General features: G+C 42.4%; 1 protein-coding gene across 1 annotated transcript; it reads right to left on the bottom strand.

The window, feature by feature from the left end:
* Positions 1-28: 28 nt before the first annotated feature.
* Positions 29-20,923, bottom strand: CDC23 (cell division cycle 23; the record flags this gene model as incomplete). Its single annotated transcript, XM_080919795.1, has 16 exons — positions 29-1,441; positions 1,690-1,809; positions 1,885-1,963; positions 3,139-3,200; positions 3,561-3,636; positions 3,899-4,018; positions 4,118-4,271; positions 8,654-8,735; positions 8,849-8,946; positions 9,021-9,198; positions 12,469-12,601; positions 12,695-12,800; positions 13,216-13,258; positions 15,949-16,086; positions 20,606-20,678; positions 20,763-20,923. The coding sequence occupies 16 exons, from the start codon at positions 20,921-20,923 to the stop codon at positions 1,271-1,273; spliced, it is 1,794 nt and encodes a 597-aa protein (XP_080775921.1). The 3' UTR covers positions 29-1,270.
* Positions 20,924-21,150: the final 227 nt, after the last annotated feature.

Below are 21,150 nucleotides of genomic sequence, written 5' to 3' on the forward strand. Positions count from 1 at the left end.
AGCTGCTCAGCTGATAAGTCTCTTAAGCTTCAGCATATACCCAGAACTGCATTCAGAATTACTGTATTATAGTCACCTATATATATAATCTTGTTTTTTATGCAAATATTATATGGAATAAAGACATTGTTTATGCTTTTATTTGGATTCCAAATTTAAAAAAATATAAAAAGGGGGACAGAAAATTGATATAAATACCATCTGGCCTATTTGGACCCTTGGACAGGAACAGCAGTGAGAACCAGCCTAGTGCATACTAGAAAATGTAAAGGGCTTGGGTAGCTCTGTCTGATCTGGAAGTTGCTGTCCACCTTCCTTTCCAAAATGCTAGGATTGAAGACATGCACCACTGCACCACACCCAAGAGAAGGAAGGCTAGATCCTAAACAGAATGATTTATAGCACCTACTGCACAAGCTCATAGCAGATATCAAGGATTTCTGAAACCTATAAAAACAGGATGATTCATTCTGAAACCTTGTAGATAAGGTTTAAAAATTTTTTACATCAAGCATTTACTAAAAGATACCAGCATAAACTTTAATATCTGAAGTAAAAAAAGTTCCTTTCAAAAATGTCCATGAAGTTGTCTCCTTGTGTTGCTTTTATCAGGTATATATAGTTAACGCTGTAGCCATCTGGCCCTCATGTGATCACAGTTCAAGCTCACTGAAACTCTCACTTGGAAGGTTTTGGGAGGCTTCTTTTAAAAACTCTCCACAGTATCATATGGATAGTTCTACACTATTAAAACCTAATATATGACCCTCAGTAAAATTAAAGTTATTCTAGCCAGGCCTCTTGGCATATGCCTGTAATCCTATCATTAGGGAGGCTGAGGCAGAAAGGGCCCAGGCTAGGCTACACAGAAAAACCCTGTCTTAAGAAAAGTCATTGTTCAAAGCTGACCTCCCTGCTTGCAGAGGCCAAGTGCTTCCGTTCCTTGCCAACCCCACTCCAGCACTGACACCTTGCTTCTGTGGTATCACTTCTGGTAAAGTGCTGTAAAGGGGATTCCTTTAGAGGGAGTGGAGAGACTAGGAAGGCCAAATCTGCCTATCTGAGTAGAAGGAAGCGTTGCTGGCTGGCAGAAGACAGTATCTGTCCCCCACCATATTTCTGCCTGAAGGTAGTTCCATAGGCTGTCCCTCAGGCTGTTTCTGTCTATAGAAATAAGAGCTTGGGTCCTTGGGAGAACAGATGTGGCTGTTCTTTACTGGAGGTAAGGTTTAATATCAGTCTAGCAATGTGCTGACTTGAGAGTAGTCAACTATGGTGTGACTGAAGACAGGTTGAGTGGAGAAACTCTGCGTGTGGGAGTGTTGTTTGCAGACAGTGAGGCAGGGAGGAAAAAGGTACCAGGCGTGTCAGAGTTGGGTGTCTCCCCTTGGTTCCTCAGCTGTAGGATCTGGCGGAGCAAGGCCTTACCTTCTTCCCGGGTCTGAAACAAAGTCACAGCTGTTTCAAAATATATTCAGTGCTAGTCTCAAAAAATGATTATTAAAATACTGTTTTAATAATTCCTTATAATTAATGATTATTCCTTACAAATAAAAGTTCTGCCCCCTTTTCTAAAAAGATACTATTTGACAGATGACTTCCACAGGTCATAGTAAGCTTCCCTACACACCATGGTAAAGACCATCTATTTTGGCCTAGAATCCAAACCCTTTAAAATCTAATACTCACATCATTGAACGCACAACATTTCTGTGCACAAGTGGAAGCTTCATCCCACAGCTTGCACTTAAAGTAGTACTGGGCCAGGTAGCGGAAGGCCGTGCTCTCCTCTAAGTGCTCCACTGTTTCCTAGATAAGGAGAGAAGACGTGACTGAGGGGACAAGAGCCCATCAGTGACACAACTCTGCTGCTCTGACACATACCCCACAGGAATAGATATCTTGGATGTACTTGATGTAACACTGGGCAGCCTGCTCTGACTCAGTCAACTGTTCATGAAGCCTACAAAAGAAATTGAGCTTTAAATAAGTCAAGACACAAAGCAAGTCAAAAATTAAAATCAGAAATGACAGGAAAACAAGGCTTAGCTTTCTTTGGCAGGGGGACTGGCAATTACAAACTGACTAGGTTCCAGTGGACGACACAAAATGGACTTTTTTCTATTGTTTTCTTTGGGTGGAGTATCATGGGTGAGGGAAGACAGACATGGGAGGACTGAGAGGGGAGTGATTGGGTTGCATAATGCGAGATTCCCAAATAGTCACCTTTTAAAAAGACAGGGGTCTTAAGCAGGACTACAGAGTAAGACCTTCTCTCAAAACAAGACAAACAAACCCAAAATACTACCACCACCACTAGCAGTAGCAGCAGCAACAACAACAAAAATAGTTGTTAAGATATTAACAGCAGATAAAGGCACTAGAAGACAAGCCTATTAACTGCATCCAATTCCCAGGACCCACACTGAGGTAGAGTGAACTGACTCCCACAAGTTGTCCTCTGACCCCTACACGCACACGCCCATACACATTTTAAAAATGTTTATAAGAAAAGTAGTTAACTTAAACTGAACAATTAGATAATATTCTCTTGCAAAATTGTCTGTTAATACCCGTGAGAATGAGAACTAATCAACATGACTGCTTCTGAGCAGTCCTCCCACGCAGGTCCTCAACCATTGAGCCACACTGCTAGTCTAGTCCTGTTGTTTTCAATTCATTTTCCATCTTTTGCCTAGTAGGAAATCTATTTCCAATTCAAGGTGATGTGGCACTCTTGACAGTCAAGAGCCTGGGGCTAGAACGTAACTCTGTGTCTAGCATGGATAAGATCCTGGGTTCGGAGCGGGAGAGACGGCTCAGTGGTTAAGAGCCCAGATTGCTCTTCCAGAGGTCCTGAATTCAAATCCCAGCAACCACATGGTGGCTCACAACCATCTGTAACGGGATCCAATGCCCTCTCTGGTGTGTCTGAAGACAGCTACAATATACTTATATATAAAATAAATAAATCTTAAAAAAAAATATCTTGGGTTCATCTACAACATGGGGGAGAAAAAAAAAGAAAAATGGTGCTCAACTGCCAGCCCAGCATTTCCACACCCCGCTCCATGCGCATGCTCATATATGATCACCACCTCAGGAAAATCACCCTAAGTATCCCAAGCATTCACTCACTTGGCCAGCTTCACCAGAGCCATTTTCTCCACATCTCCCACAGCATATGCTCTCCAGTAACACTGTCAAAGAATAAACAGGTCACTTCAGACTACTGCTCATGTGCAACAATTGTCCCATTAGTGCTAAGGCCATGCAAGCCTTCTAGAAATTCAGGTTTGCAGAATGCAGAGCATTTTCCTAATGGTGATAGCTCTGGGCTATATATAGATATTTATACTGATAATCTCGACCTACATTTTTTTATACTATGTAGCTACAAAAATATTCATTTTGCTGTACACATAGATCAGAATACAGAAAAGAAACAAACAAACAAACAAAAAAAAAAACCAAACAAACAAAACCACAGTACATACAGCCCAAGCTCCTTTTAAACAGCAGATTTCTGTTCACATTCTCTAGGATGCAATTTGAGGTACCTTTTTGGCTTCCACTAGTTGATTGAGTTTCTCATAACATTCTCCTAAGGCAACCAGCATGCGAGAATCATTGGGACTATGAAATAAAAGAGTAACATTGTCAGAGCAAAGACTTTACTAATACCTCGTCTTCAATCAAAGAGTCATCTCCACTATCTCCATGCTATTCCAAATCTATGCAAGGACTGTTCTTCAAAAAAATGTTTCATTTAATTACTTTATGTTTATAATTATCCTATAAACCCACTAGTACAAATGACCAAACCATACATACCCTTTAGGTCTGAGAGAGATGGTATCCCATCAAACCTTCCCACATTGTCCAGTAACCAACTTACCGAAGCTGGTGGGCCCGTCTATAATAATAAAGGCAATAAAATGGCATCTTAAGGATTTCGTAGGTCTGCCCAAGGCCATACCAAGCTCTGTAGTCTCTCTTGTTGACCTCAATGGCATGTCTAAGAAACAGACAAAACAGACCAGTTACAAGGCAAAAAGAGCTAAAAGTTGGCAACACAGAGACTAACAAGAGGCTCCCACCACCACAGGACGCTCACCGGTAAGCCTGAATTGCTGCAGACGTGTTTTTCATTTCCATGTACTCATGTCCCATTAGTGTCCAGGCCCCAAGATACCTGGGATTCAACTTTAGGGCTCTCTGGAAATACAAAGCTGCTTTCTCATGCTGGGAGCGTAAGCTATAATAATTGCCTGATTAAAAAGCAAAATAAAACAAGATGATCCATAGTCTCACACACAACACACACACACACACACACACACACACACACACACACACACACACGTAAATTAAAGGGGCTAGAGAATGGCTCTGTGGTTTAAGAATACTGGCTACTCTCCCAAAGGATCCAGGTTCAGTTCTCAGCACCAACAAGGCAGCTGGCAACTCCTGTATCCAATGCCACAAGATCTGACATGCTTTTCTGGCCTCTTCTTGTACCAGCACATACATATATTCATACAGGTAAAAACTAATAAACAAAATAAATAAATCTTTAATAAATTAAAATAAACAATAAAAAACTGTTCCCCTCATTTCTCTATTTTATTTCATTTTCTATTTTTATTTATTTAGTTTTTTGTTGTGTTTTGTTTTCTGAGACAAAATACTTGGCTGTACTTACTTTAGAGTTCCACCTGCCTCTGCCTCCCAAGTGCTAGGATTAATGGCATGTGCCACAATCATCTGGCTAGATATAGCATTTATATACATTTTTGTAATATAAAAATTTTCTTTTTTTCCCAGCTTTATAAATAGTGACTTGGTAGAAAGGACCAATTCAAAATTGGTCAGATGCCACACACTAGCTTTCGGAACCACAATGGAGGGAAAAAACAAAACGATTCCCCAAAACAAGGAAAATCATCAAACAAAAATATTTTGGACCCAACTGCTTCAAAATCAAGGTCCCAGGTAATGAAAAGATTCTACAGAAACTTGTGGCTGGGAGTGCAGTGGGTGCAGAAACCCTAATGCCCCAAGTGGAAGAAGAATCAGGGACAATTCAGCCCCATGGCCGTGCCCTCTGGCCTGCTTGCCATCCAGGGGTGAAGCAAGGGGCTCCACAGCTTTACTGAGGAAAGGCAGTGACAAGGGCTTACAAGAGGAGATTTCACCTCTCCTTTCCCTATGGGGGAAAGGGAGACTATGGTGGCTTGACGTTCAGAAGAAAACTTTTTTTTTTTATTTTAATGAGGAAAACATCTAGAAATGATGGGCTACCTCAAAAAAGTGCCAACTTGAGTTTTGAGCCACCCTCAGAGCATGCAGCACCTTGGAGACAGCTGGGGGAGGCACAGAGCAGAGAGGGCCAGCTTAAGGGAAGCTTCAGAGGGCACCAAAATTAGCTGCCGTTTGCTTTCTGCTGGTGGGTCCCTGGGGTGGAGAGACTCAAGGATGCCATTGGGGATGGATGGAGGTGAAATTGAGATGCTGATTAAAAACAAAACCAAACAAAACCACCCTATAACCCTTTCTGAGGGTCCATGGCCCTGGCTCTGAAGAATAGATCAAGTAAGGCATTTACCCCGCTGACCCCCCAAACTTGGTCCCAGTACTGGTGGGAAATTAACACTGCATGGACTGACAGGTGTTGGCTGGTGACTCAGTCCTGGTCCCCAGCTCCCAGCACAGTAGGAGGGGCTAGGTATCAAAAGGTGTCCCCCATCCAGTCTTTACCTCCCCTCTTCCCAGCCAACACACCCTCACCCACTCCATTACAGGCAGTACCCAGTTGTCATGCGAGCCCAGGCAACAATCTAAACCTGCTTTAGATTGGTAATTTTTGTTTGCTGACTTTATTTTTTGATTTTTCGAGATAGTGTTTCTACATAGCCTGGCTGACCTGGAACTTATTTTGTAAAAATGTCTGCCCTTAAACTCAGAGATCAGCCTGCCTCTGCCTCCCAAGAACTGGAATTAAAGGCATGCACTGCCACACCCAACTTGATTTTTGTTTAGATTAGTGCTTCTAAACCATATTACTTTAAACCTAAACTTCAAAGGAATTTCTCAAAAGCACTAAAAAAAAGGTGGAGCTCTGAGTTTTTCCCCCCACAAATCAAAGCAGTTCTAGTCCTACTGTTTGTGAAAAGAACCATTTAGGGTGCTGTAAAAGACAGTAAGAATCTAAAAGCTACCTGCTTACTGAGTCATGAACAAGTAAGCAAAATATGGTAAATCAAACAATGGGACATAATCCAGGAAGAAAAAGAATTGCTTTAGACCCTACAACACTCATGGTCTCTAGCATGCCGGCTGAGGGTGGAGAATGCCTTCAATCCCAGCAATTTAGAGGAAATGGCAGGCAGATCTACATAGCAAGTTCTAGGTAGCCAGGAAAGAAAAGAGAGAGAGAAAAGGAGAGCTAGAAATGGAGACAGATAGATGGGCCAACAGAAAGAAATTTGCTACCTAAAAGAAGTCAGACAATAATATTTTTACTGGTAGAGTCCAACTTTGCTGTTACTAATAAAACTATATATCTACAAAAAAAATCTGTTTAATCATGAACTTAAAACAGGTAAGTCCTGTGGTTTGCTAACTGTTCCAATAAAGCTTTTCTTAGCCAGACATGGTGACATACTCCTTTATTCCCAGCACTCCAGAGGCAAAGGCAGGCTTATCTCTGTGAGTTCAAGGCCAGTGTGGTCTACAGAATGAGTTTCAGGGCAACCAGGGAAGCACAGAGAAACCCTATCTTCAAAAAACAAAACCCAAAAAAGAAACCAACTAAACTGTTATAAAACTTGAAAGGGTTTTCTTTTTTAAAATGTGTATGACACTAACTTGCAGAAAACATGAGATACTGTAAAATAAAATAATGAAAAATTTAAGTAGTTACATAAAGGAATCCATTTTGGTAAGCCAACAACAACAAAAGCTCTCCACATGTTTTTAAAATAGTTTTAGTTTGACTCATTAGAAATCAATGTTACTCACTGTTTATACTCTATATCTGATTATTTAAGTTCAAACTCAATTTCATGTTTACCTAGAAGAAAGCAGTAGGCTTTGATGCCAGATACAGCCAGGCAAATGTCTTTAACCCCAGCACTCAGGAGGCAGAAGCAGGCCTAAGTTCTAGGCAGCCTGGTCTATATAATCAGTTCTAGGACAGCCAGGGCTCTGTAGTCTGTCTTTTAAAAACAAAAACAAAAACAAAAAAAAAAAAAGGAATCTACCTGTAATCTCAGTACTGAAGAGGTAGTCAGGAGAATAAGAAATTCAAGGTTATCCTTAGCTACGCAGTGAATTCTAATTATTTTTAAAGATTTATTTACTTCATGTATATGGTATGTCTTCACACACACCAGAAGACAGCATCAGATCACATTACAGATGGTTGTGAGCCACCATGTGGTTGCTGGGATTTGAACTCAGGACCTCTGGAAAAACAGTCAGTGTTCTTAACCACTGAGCCATCTCTCCAGCCACTGGTTACATTCAGAGCTGAAGCTGTATGAAACTAAGACAACTGTCTCAAAACAAAACAAAAAACAACAAAAAATGAAACAAAAAAGCAAGCCGAACAGTGAGAGGCGCCTCTGCGGCCAGGAGTGTATACTGCTTTTGCAGGAAACTCGAGTTTGATTCTTAGTTCTTATGTCATGAGGCTCACAACAGCTGCAACTCCAACCCCAGAGGGACCTGACGCCTTTGGCCTCTGAGGACAGATACCAGCTCTCATAAGCTGAGTCGTAGCACAAACAAACATTTTTTGAATAAAAATGTCAAAAGCAAGCCAGACATAGAAGCTCATATCAATAATCTTAATACTCGAGATAGAAGGCAGAAGAACCAGTATGAATTAGAAGCCAGTGTGAGCTAAAGAGTTTTGCATCCTTCTAGGCTAGGGTGAGAGACACTCACTCAAAGACCCTCTGAGATGGGTCTGGAGTGATAGCTCATCAGAAAGCAGAGGCTGAAGTTCAAAGAACCTGGGTTCAATTCCCAGCACCCACATGGCTGCTCACAAACACCAGTTCCAGGTGCCGACCCTTCCCTCTTCTGGCCTCCATGGAAACCAGGCATGTCATGGAAGCAAAACATCATTGCACATAAATAAAAAGAGAAAAAAGAAAAAATCTCTAAGAAGGCTAGAGGCTAAAGGCACTACCTGCCAAGCTGGATACCCTGAACCTGATCTCTGGGACGCGCATCGGAGAAAGAACATCTCTTCAAGTTGTCCTCAGTCCTACACAGTGTACTTTGGTGCATACATGCATAGCCACATACAAATAAATATAATAAAAGTAATCATAAAATAGGGCTAGCAAGATGGGTTTTAGGCAAGTCTATACAGATGGTTGTGCATAGGTTCAGTAATCTGCTACTCCCTCAAAAACAAAACAAACAAAAAAAACAAAGTAAAGCCAAGTCCAGTGGCTCTGTCTGGCCTTTAATCCCAACATCTAGGAGGCAAATGCAAGCTATCTCTGAGTTCAAGGTCAGCCTGGTCTACACAGTAAGTTCCAGAGCTATATATAATGAAACACTGTCATAAAATGGAATAAAATAAAATAAAGACAGATAGAGAGAGCTTAAAAAAATAAATGGAGTTAACTCTCACCAATTACACAGCATGTTTCTACTCGGTATTTATCAATTTCACAGAGGTTATGCGCCAGGTAACTCAATTCAGACTTCATGCTCTGGAAGAAAAGAGGAAGACCACAAGAGCCTGAAAAACACCCTGAAGTTTCTTCTTCAGCTAGTGCAAACATGATAATCCAATACAGGAGTTTCATCAAGAGAAACAAATTACCCTGACATAGAGGAGGTTGGAGAACGTGTCCATATTTTCAATCCTGTAAGGATCTTGTTTCCTCAGCTCATTAAAAATAGAAAGGGCTTTGTCGATATCTGCAGAAAGAAAGCAGAGTCTAAAACCCAGGGAACTGCACCTCTGTCAGCATGCACTGCCCTTACTCACTCACCTCTGATATTGTGATAGGCAACTGCAATTTGGGAAACAATGTATGAGCTCTTGGAAAAGCCCACATCAATGAGATGCTGATACTTCTGCAGGGCCTCCTCTATTAGCTGCAATTCTGTGTATATATGAGCCAAGAAGAACTCTTTCATCCAGGTGTCGGGCAAAGACAGGAACTTCAGCTGGCACCAGAAGAGAGGGACACACTTAATATAATCTAGCCATTCTCACCAAAAGACCAAAAAAAAAAAAAAAATCATTGTTTCTAAAAGAATTCATCACTAAAATTTTATTAGAACACCTATAAATAAATACAGGATAATCCCACTAAGTTTGGTTTACAAGCATAATTAGGAAAATGGCCCAGAGGAATAGACTTAAAAAAAAAAACTTGAGAGTAATTAAAATCTAAATAGGAAGAGAGAAAAGAGAAAGCACTCTAGGCAACAGTAACAGTAAGACTGTGGTGAATATAAAGAAATGAGCTGGCTTTGAGAAGTTATAGGCAGAAACAGTCAACCTCATCACACAGCAAAAAGTAAGACCATCATATGGAGCTCAGGGACCCTGGTGGGGAAGCGAGTGGAAGGACTGGAGGAGAGGAGGGGGTTTGCAACCCCACAGGAAGAACATCAGCTGGCCGGACCACCCACTGCTACCAGGAACTAGACCACCAACCAAGGAGTGTACAGGAAGGGATCTGCGCTCCAGATACATAGAAGCAGACAAGACAGCGAGCTGAGAAAATATAAACTGCAGAATAGACATATGCCATAGAGATGGTGGTAGTACCCTGTGATCTGTATTGTTTTGAACATTTTACTTAATACCTAGCCCCAAAGTATTAAATTGCTATGAAATTAAACAAAATTTTTCTATCTAATCCTCATCGGTACTGAATATGCTTTAAGAATCAAGGAATGGAAGCTGGGAAAATGGCTCAGTGGTTAAGAGCACTGACTGCTCTTCCAGAGGTCCTGAGTTCAAGTCCCAGCAACCACACGGTGGCTCACAACCATCTGTAAAGGAATCTGATGCCCTCTTCTGGTGTGTCTGAAGACAGCAACAGTGTATTCACATTCAGAAAATAAATAAATCTTACTAAAAAAATAAATAAATAAATAAATCAAGGAATGGAAAGGAACAGATATCATTAAAAACGATGCCTTTTGACATATTTTTAAAAAGAGGGGAAAAAAAAGAAACTTATGCAAAAGCCTGTTCACCAAAGTGATTTAAGATGGCTCCTTCTTATATCCCAGCACTCAGGAGGCTGAGACAGGAGGATTGCCATGAATTGGATTCCAGCCTCATCTACACAGAGAGTCCATCTTAAAAAAAAAAAAAAAAAAGGAAGGGAGCTATATATGGTAATACACACATTCTTTAACTAGTGCATGAGAGGTAGAGGCAGAAGGATCTCTTTGAGTTTGAGGTCAGCCTGGTCTACATAGAAAATTGCAGGACAACTAGAACTATACAAAAAAGCAAAGAGGGGGGAGGAAAGGAAGGAGGGAGAATGAAGGAGGGAGGAGTGGGCATGGTGGAGCACATCCTTAAGCCTAGCACTTGGGAGGTAGAGGCAGAAGGATCTCTGGGAAGTACTGATCTATAGCATGGTCTACATGAAGAGTTCCAGGACAGCCTAGGCTACATAAAGAAAATGTATCTCAGGAAATAGAGAAAAAAGTGCCCTTGAGCAGACCTGGGTTCAATTCCCAGCACCCACATGGTGGCTCATAACTGCCTGTGACTCTAGAGATTCTGATGCCTTTTTCTGACCTCCCTGGGTACCAGGCACACATATGGTACACATACATTCACACCAACAAACACGCACATACATAAAGTAAAACCAAATAAGTCTTTTTTTTTTAAATAACTAAAAGAAGTAATTTTGGAAATGGTGTAAACAATGACTTATAGAATTGAAAGAGTGTAAACCAAAAGCTACAGAGAAGTGTCTGATATTAAGTAATCCAGATCTGAGATGCCATCAGAGGTCACAGGCAACATGAGAAAGATTTCTATAGAAAAGTAACCATGGTACTGTTTCATCATGGGTAAGAGACAGGCAAGAGAAGACAGAAAGAAGGCAACAGACTTGGAGGTGTTGAGACTGATGTCTCGGATTTATGATAAACATCAGTGGTAGTGCTTTCTCAGTTCACTGAAGGATCTAGATTTAACAGCTACTGTGATCAACACTAAACGCACTCATTCACCAGAAATCAGAGTATCTTCAATAGTGATAATAATGATCAAGTTGGAAAAAAGAAAAAAAATCTCATAGATGAGAGAAAAGGAGATTTTGATATGCAAGATGAAAATTTTGCTTTTGCATATTTTGAGAACAGGAAAGCCTAACATAAGGGCTGTAGTGGCTATTTCTGGTTATCAACTTGACTATATCTGGAATGATGCACAATCCAGAATTGGGCGGCTCACCTTTGATCTTGAGGCATAGAGGCTAAGAATCTTAGGAAACTAAGGCAAGGAGACTCAAGGTCATCTGGGACAAGCAAGTCCCAGATCCAGGTGTGGTGGCACACACCTTTAATCTGGGACACACCTTCAGTTGGAGACCTACATAAGGACATTGGAACAAAGAAGGCTTCTCTCTTCACCTGCCTGCCTTGTGGGACTTTGCCTGCTTGACTTGTGGGGCTGAGCATCTGCTAGGTCCTTGGACTTCACAGCTGTTGCCGGCCATTGTTAAGGGATTGGACTACAGACTGTAAGTCACCAACAAATACCTTGCTATATAGAGACTAAGTTCTGTGACGCTAGAGAATCCCGACTAATACAGGGTGAACACAAAGATACATTTTCAGACACTGACTTAGCAGCATAAACAATTGTTAGGGAAGGGGAGAATACATCCACTTTTAGTTTTTATAGTATTTAAAACAAAAACTCAAAATGTAGCCCTGGCTGACCTGGAATTCAAAATACAGATCACAATGGTCTTGAACTCAGAGAGATTCAGTACCTTGAACTCAGTACTTCTCAGGTACTGGGATTAAAGGCATTCACCACCATGCCTAGCCCACCTTTGGCTCTTTAGGAGCAAGAAAAGGAAACATGTTGCTGCTTGATCAACTGAAGGACAAAATGAATACTCTAAACAAAGCTCATAGACATAGACTAATGAAAAAGATTTCAAGGCAGGTATAGTGGCACAGACCCTTAATCCCAGAGCCTGGGAGACAACCTGGTCTAGAGTTCAGGTTAGCCAGCCTCTGTCTCAAGAAAAAAAAAGCCAGGCATGACAGTACACACCTACACTGCCAGGGTTCATGGAGGCAGAACCACCAGGCTAAACAAACCCTAAATTACCTAGTGAATTCCAGGTCAGCCTATACAGGCTGTTCCTTCCAATGGTAGCACTTTGTCCCCTTGTGGTTATCACTGATTACAAAGGGTTGCCCATGAAGCTCACATCAACTTACCATCTCTTTGTCTGTGATCAGGTTACACAGCTCCAACCAGGCTCCCCAATGCAAAGGCAAAACGTGAGTAGCCTCCACAAACACATCAATGGCCTCTTTCACTAAGTCCAGTTTCCGAAGCACCACCCCATACCTGGGAAAGAGGGAGGTTGATTCCTGAGAATGTCTCCTCTACTCAACAGGACAAACACGCAGTAGAAGGCTCCATAGCCTTGGTAACACTCACAGGTAAAGGCCGAACCCATCAAGTCCCCGGGCTTGGTGCTTCCTGCTGAGTTCCACTCTCAGCTCTCTGAGAGCCTCGTTTTTGACTTGTCCTTTTTCTAGAGGTCCTAGGGGAGAGGAAAGGACGGTCATTCTCATCCCCCCCCCCTCTCACACACACACACACACACACACACACACTTCTGTCATCAACCAAAACTATGCCTGCAACCTCTAGTAACTGCAGATGGCCCACTCACTCACAAAATCCATCTACTCTAGATGATGGCTGATATAGTCCTAGGTTATCAATGTTGACAAATTAGAAGCTGTGATTAAAACAGAATTTTCCTCCTCAGGTTGCAGAAAGCATGACTCAAGAGGAGCAAGCAAACCCACAAGCCGGTTCCCACGAGCAGCCCTCAGGTAGAGCTGAGATAAGCCATGATCTCTCTGTTCTGTGTCTGGTACCTCATGGCCTTATGGCCTCTAAGCATGCAGCTCCAATTTCCTGTTTAAAAGGTTAGACAGGAGAAACCTTACCTAGGCTATCAACTGTTTCGTCATCCTTCTTCTTCTCTCCAGACTGTAAGAGGGGAAAAAGAAAAAAAAATCAACAAATAGGGTTTGGTTTTTTGTTGTTGGTTGTTGTTGTTTGGCTTCTTATAAAATCAGTAGCTTGATTCTATCTACAGAGCTAATTAATGTCATGGCAAAATAACATCTGCCTTATAAACATCCGCTCATCAGGTGTTCCCACTGGCTAAATATGATAATAAATTGAGCACCACACACTTAAATATAGTAATGAATTACAGATATGTAAAAATACGAGCACCCATGAGCTCCTGTTGTTACTAAGTAAAGAAATAAATGTAAAGGGGATGGTGCCTCCTACTGGAAGCAGAATGTTCCATGTTGATTAAGTGGAGAGAATGCTAGAGTGGAGAAAACAAATAATTCTGCAACTCCAGGTAAAAGTAAAGTCTGTTGCAGGTAAAATTCAGCAATGGATCCTGTGGCTGAATACCACACCTCAGCTGTAAGTGCCTGACTACCATGACTGTACCAGCTTGATCTACTCCAGCTTATGGAGCCAGAACAAGAAATGGCTAAGAAACATCAGACATCCTAAATGAAGATCTTTTTTAAAGGAGTCAAATTAATCTCAGTACTCTAGAAGCAGAGGCAGGAAGATCTGAGTTCTAGGTCAGCCTGGTCTATACAGTGAGTTTCAGGACAGCCAGAGCTACAGATAAAAAACTGTCATGAAAAACAAACTATAATAATACACAAATGAATAAAAATTTTAAAAAATCCAGTGAAACAGCTCAGCAAGAATTTGCCTCCAAGACTGATGACCAAAGTTTTATTCCCAGGGATCTACATGGTAGGAGGAGACCAACACCCCCAAGGAAGCTTTGCATGTGAGCCCTAGCACTGCATAAACTGACATGGGAACAGACACCTGTAGTTCCAGCATTGGGAGGTAGAAAGGTGAGAACCAAAAGTTTAAGATCATTTTAGGTTAAATATTGAAACTTGAGGGTCAACCTGGGCTACAGGAGACTCTGTCTTGAGAAAAAGAGGTATTTGAACATGTGTACTTACACTAGAACATTCTCCTGCAGGAAAAATTTTACCCAAACTTCAGCAAATGCTGCTTTGTTTTTTATCATAACTCATCCATATTAGTTCTGTTATATGCACAGACTACATATTAAAAAAAAAGGGCTGGAGAGATGGCTCAGAGTGTAAGAGCATTGACTGCTCTTCTAGAGGTCCTGAGTTCAAATCCCAGCAACCACATGGTGGCTCACAATCATCTGTAATGGAATCTGATGCCCTCTTCTTGTGTGTCTGACAGCTACAGTGTACTTATATATAATAAATAAATCTTTAAAAAAAATAATGACCTATAAAAAAGAAGAAAGGCCATTGAGGCAGTGCATGCCTATAAGCCTCAAACTCCAGAGAGCCAGAGGTAGGAGAAAATGTTTCCCAGGCCGTATCTAAAACAAGCAAGCAAACAATTATAAATACAATAGTGATTTGTCTCTGCTGTCATTACTCCTTCATTTATTTAGGTTTATCTGAGACAGGGCCTCACTACCATCGCCATGGGTTTGAACTTAAACTACTCTTGTCTCCACCTTTCAAGTGTTGGGATTACAGGTGTATGCTGCCACACACACAAAACAAAAAACCCAAACTGCACTGCTCCTTACATTAAAAATGTTAACAGCCATGAAGTAAAGTAATAAAATAAACACACTGCAAGCAAGTGATAAATCAGTCCATAAAACTTTAAATCAACTGGTGCTCTTCAGTCATTGTGTCACCATGTCCTGCTTTCAGACTTGGACTCTGAGTTAGGTTCTAGCACTAGCTGGCCTAGAACTATGTCACTGTGTAGAACAAGAGCCTCAAACTCAACTCTGCCTCTAGAGTACAGAAATGATAAACGTCACCATGCCTTGCCAATTCTCTAATCCTGCTTCACAAAGCACCTTACAGAACCCAAGAACAGTCATTCTGTTGGGAATTATTCACCTATGTTTTGTTCTGTGTTTTAGGTTTGCAAGACAGGATCTCTGTGTAGCCCTGGTTGTCGTGGAACTCATTCTGTAGACGATGCTGGACTTGAACTCTCAGATTTACCCGCATCTGCCTCTCGAATCCTGGGATTAAAGATGGATGCCCTTACTACTCAGCAGCAGCAGCTGGCTATAGCGCTTCCTCCTTAATGACTGACTAACTGATTGACTGATTGAGACAGGGTCTTTGTGTAGCCCTGGCTGGCTTCTGGAAATTCATTATGTAGACCAGACTAGCCTTGAACTCACAAAGACCTGTCTGTCTCTGGCTTACAAGTGCTAGAATTAAAAGCTGCGTGCCGCCATGCCTGGCATCACTTCTTTTATTACTAAATATATCCAGTCCATTCACTTGGTGACTTGCTGCCTAGTTATGCAAAAATTAAACTTCTTCAAGGCTGAAGAAATGGTCCAGTGGTCAAGAGCACTTGTGGTTCCCCCAGAATGACCCAGGTTCAAATCCTAGCTCCCACATGGCAATTGATAACCATCTGAAACTCCTGCTCCTGGGGATCCAACGCCCTCTTCAGGCCTCTGCTGATTCTAGGCGTACTTATGGTGCACACACATGTATGCAGGTAAAACATGCATATATATATAATTGCTTAAGCACTTTCCTCTTCGTTCCAAACATAGATGCTTCACTGAAAGCAGAAAAACATCTCAAAGTAGACCTCACCAGGTATCTGGAATACATGTAGAGGAAATAGGCTTTCTTGCTATTGCAGCCATGCAGGAAATGTGCTGCCCGGTCATACTCTTTAACGTCAAAGTAGGCCTTGGCCAGAGTGTAAGCATCCACATCCTGTGCATCCTCCTAGAAAAAACAGGTTATGTGAGTGATTAGGTCTCAGACAGCCAAAGTTCACCCATAGAAAGCATATTCATTAATTTTGAGATGCATAAAAGAATGATTATTTCTCCTCCCCAAAATGTATAAATGCATGCATTTATGTAATTTATACAGCATTTTAAGTAAATATATTACATCACATGTAAAGCCAAACAATCTTTTAACCAAAGTATTTTTTCCAAAATAAAAAATGTACTGGCATAGTAGTAACACACACCTTCAATCCCAGCAGTTGGGAGGCAGAGGTAGGCAGATCTCTGAACTCAAACCAAGCCTGGTCTACAGAGCGAGACTCAGAACAGCCAGGGCTTTATAGTAAGACTTTTACTTTAAAAAAAAAAAAAAAAAAGCTGGGGTCTGGGGAGATGGTTCAGTGATAAAGTGCCTGCCACACACAAGAACTGAATTTGCATACCCAGTGCCCACGTAGAAACCAGACATAGCTAGCACCCTACATCCGTAACCCCAGTGTATGCCTATAGTCCCAACACTTGGTAGAAGCGGGAGGATAAATTCAAGGCTCTCCTCAGCGTTTGTCTGAGGCCAGTTTGTGGCCAGCCTGGGCAGCAAGAGGTCCTGTATCAAAGAGAATCAGTGAGGAAGTCAGGAAGAGGAGGAAGCACGAGGTAGGGAGAGGCAGAATAGTGCCTGAGGGAAAACAAGTTCACTACTATAGTGGTGAGTGCTGCCCCCGCCTGACACACACAGGTCACACACGTTTGTTGGGGCCAGCAAGATGGCTCAGAAGGTAAGAGCACTTGCCACCAAGCCGAGCTGCAAAACCTGTGTCAATTACCAGGACCCATGAAGTAGACAGAGAATGAGCTCCTATATTCTCCTCTGACCTTAGCGTCTGTGACATGGCATGTGTGCACACACATACATATACAATAGGTAAATACAGATACATGAGTTATGATGAAATTCATCCAGACCGGGTAAGACGTCTCCAATCTCCGCACTCAGTAGGCAGGGGAAAGAGACTCCGTTAAAGGCCAAGGCCACTCTGCTCAATTTGAGACCAGCAAACACTACCAAAACTTATGTGAAACTATATAAACATATGTAGTAGATTGAATATGCTTGACTCAGAGTGTACTATTAGGAAGTATGGCCTTGTTGGAGTGGGTGTGGCCTTGGAGGAAGTGTGTCACTTCAGGGGGTGGGCGTTGACACCTTCCTCCTGGAAGACAGTCTCTTCCTGGCTGCCCTCAGTTCAAGATATGGAACTCTCGGCTCCCTCTCCAGCTCCACATCTATTTCTACCTGGATGCTTCTTGACATGATGATGAACTGAACCTCAGAAACTGTAAACTACCCCAATTAAATGCTTATAAGAGTTGCCTTGGTCACGGTGTCCACAGCAATGGAAACGTTAACTAAGACAACATTGATACATATATATTATTACTTATAACTCTTTATATATACACAAACCTTTGTAACTCAGAGTTTTACTACTTGTATTATATGGCCTTTGAATTTGTATTTTGGAGCCAGCAAGATGGCTCAGAGTTTGGTAAGTGAGCCAGTCACTGCACCTGGACACCTGAGTTTGATACCCAGGATTCACATGGTAGATGGAGAAAACCTTTCATCCTCAGATCACTACACAGCATAATGGTGTACAACGCTAATCCCACCACTGAAGAGGCAGGCAGATTTCTGTGAGTTCAAGGCCAGCCTGGTCTACATAGCAAGTTCGGGCATCTTAGGGTTATTGTTCCTGTGCTGAAACACCATAACCAAAGCAACTTGGAGAAGAAGGGTTTACTTCACTCAGTTCCAGATTGTCATGAAAGCAGTGAGGAACCCAAGCAGGGCAGGAATATGGAGGCAGGAGCTGGTGCACAGGCCATGGAGGATGCTATTTACTGGCTTGCACAGCCTGCTTTCTTACAGGACTCAAGACCACTAGCACAGGGCAGGAAAATACCCACAATGGGCTGGGCCCTCTCTGATCAATCACTAATTAAGAAAATGCCTTACAGTTGGACCTTATGGAAACGTTTTTTCAATCGAGGTTCCTGATGAAGCAGGAAGACAGCAAATCTAAGCCCCATCTGGGCCCCTCAGTGAGACTCTGTCTCAAACAAAGAGTGGGGCTGGAGAGACTGTTCGGTTACGAGGACTGGCTGCAATTGTAGAGGACCAACTCTGATTCCTGCACCTGAGAGGTAGCTCACAGGGTCTTTGATGTCTGCTAGATCCCATAGGTACCAAGGACATGTGTGTGCTGCACACGCATGCATGCAGACATTCTCACACATAATATGAAAATAGGTCTTTTTTCTAAAGTAAAAAGAGAACTGCCAATATAACTCAGTGTTAGAGTGCTTGCCACAGTTCCTAGGTCCAGTACCTACCTAAAAGGGAAAAAAAGAAAAAAAAAAAACATTTAAAGGTTTCTTCCATGACAGTTCTTAGAGAAGAAAATTAAAAAACAAATACTCAATAAATCATCCAAGAGGCTGCTAAGTCAATACATCTCATAGGAAACTGAAAGCTATAAACCTCACCAATAGCCAATATTTCCTAGTAATTCAATAATGGTCAGGGTTCTGTAATGTCTACAAAACCCAAGTATTACATGAGTGCTTAAAAACTACATATTTTACATTTATTTAGTGTGTGTGCCCATACATGCCACAGCATGCCTGTAGAGGCCAGAAGTCAGGTCTCTACCTCCACGTGGTCCAGGAGACCAACTCAAGTTGTTGGCCTCTCTCCGTAGACGTGTGACATGAAGTCTGGAGCACCAACATGCTGAGCTCCTCTCTCACACTCTGCTGCTCTCTGCTTACTCAACAGACCTACTAACGACGTCAATGTGCCGAGGCACCGTGACAGTCAGTACAGAGAAGTACAAGCCAATAAGATGAATGCAAACCACAGGGATTTAAAAAGTCATATAAAAATAATACACACACAGCCAGGGGTGGTGGCGCATTCCTTTAATCCCAACACTGGGGGTTGGAGAGATGGCTCAGTGGTTAAGAACACTGACTACTCTTCCACAGATCCTGAGTTCAAATCCAAGCAACCACATGGTGGCTCACAACCATCTGTAATAGGATCTGATGCCCTCTTCTGGTGTGTCTGAAGACAGCTACAGTGTATTCATATATATATAATAAATTTAAAATGTATGTGTGTGTGTGTGTGTGCACATGCGCGCGTATGCCCTTTATTTTAACCTCACTGCCTTATTTCATCTTCTTGAAAACTGCAAAATTTAAAAAAGGCTGTCACCTTTGGGAGGGGGTTGGAGGGTCGAAGTGTATGCTTAATAGGCTGTTGCTAAACAACTGGCAATCCTTCTGCCTCAGCATCCCAAGTGTTATGATTACTGGCATGTTTGCCACCACACCCAGCAGCAGAAGGCTTGCAACTTAAAATTCTGCCAACACTGATATTAATGTTGAAATTAAAACTGATATTAGCCTGAAATACAGATGAAACTGTATTTGCAAGTCACACTCACTCTAACTTCTACTGTGAACCAGAATGATTAATTTTTACTAACTCCTGTGTGACTGGTTCAGCTTTTTAGGTACCGAGGGATGAACTTAGGGCCTCATACATGCTACACAAGAACTGCACAAGACCGGGCTTCAATTTACTTTGTATTCCAAATGGATCATCCTCTGGCCTCAGCCTCCTAAGCAGCTCTTGTGCCACCTAGCCCAGGAAGATTTGAATGCAGTTTAAAGCTTTTATCTCATTGAATTCTCTCCCCAACACAAAACATATACTATTATTATCCCCATTTCATAGATAAGGAAAGTGTGTGGCAAGAGGTTAAGTTGTTCTGTGTCACTAATTTGGGCTTCAAAGCATGAACTTTCTTTTTTAATTTTCAGGACTGGGTTTTTCTATACAGCCCTGGCTGTCCTGGAACTCACTCTGTAGTCCAGAGTGTTGGATTAAAGGCATACAACACAGTTCAGCCCAATTCCATACCCTTAATAATTTTGCAGTGAAGAACAATGGTATAAAACAATGATTTCACTCTGTGGCAAAAACTTTTCATATGTTTATTAGCACTGTCTATGAACGTGTAAGGTATGGTGTGTGGATACCTGTAAAAAACAGAAAAGGGTATTGGAGTCCCTGGAATTGAAGTTACACGTGCTTTTGAAACACCTCCTGGGGGTGCTGGAAAAAACGAACTGGGGTCCTTTGGAAGAGGAACAAGGGTTCTTAAGCACTAAGCCATCCATTCAGCTCCACCGAGGCTGAAATCTTAAACAATAATCGTTTACCAAGTCTCTCCAGCTTCAATAACAGCGGAGACTACATCTACCTTCCAAGGCACAAACAACCCCCACACAGGAACTCCCTTGTGAGGCCCCTTTCAAATGTTGGCCTCTCTGCTACATCACTCCCACTGAGCAGCTGGCTCCCCTCCAGTGACAGGGCGCTGAGTACCCTGTGCCAAATCCCTCGGTTATCGGGAACATCACTATCATGACGGCCTTACCTCGGTAAGAGGCGGCGGCGGCTGCAGCTCAGACAAAGGCAAGGCGGGCAGAGAGAAGGCCAACTCCGCAGACCTGGAACACCACACAAACTGCATCAGCCACGCGAGCCCCCGAGGCCGAGATCCAACGCCGCCCCGTCCGACCCCGACCTCTCACCATTTGCTGCTGTGCAGCAGGCCCCGCTCCCGAGTGAGGCCCGCGATGAGCAGCAGCTGCTTTTTAATTTCCCGCAAGTCTGAGAAATCCGCGGTAGTGGACACGCCCGGCACCGCCGTGGCGACCGCTGCCACCGAGACTACCGAAGAATTCGCAGCCATTTTCCTCTCGGCTGCTCCAGCCAATCAGCGGCAACGATACATGCTCGATGGAACCGAAAAAGTCTGCCTCTCATTGGTTTAGCCTTTCTTGGAACAACCAATCACAAACCTTCTTTGTAATCTTCCCAAAAGGCGATGGTGAGAAAAAGAGACAGTTAGATCCTGATTGGCCAGAGCTACTGAGGAGGCAAATTAGAACTAGGAATGAAGGGGAGGGGCGGGCAGGG

Source organism: Micromys minutus (genome assembly GCF_963924665.1).
Source record: "Micromys minutus genome assembly, chromosome: 8".
In the NCBI taxonomy this organism is placed as follows: Eukaryota; Metazoa; Chordata; class Mammalia; order Rodentia; family Muridae; genus Micromys; species Micromys minutus.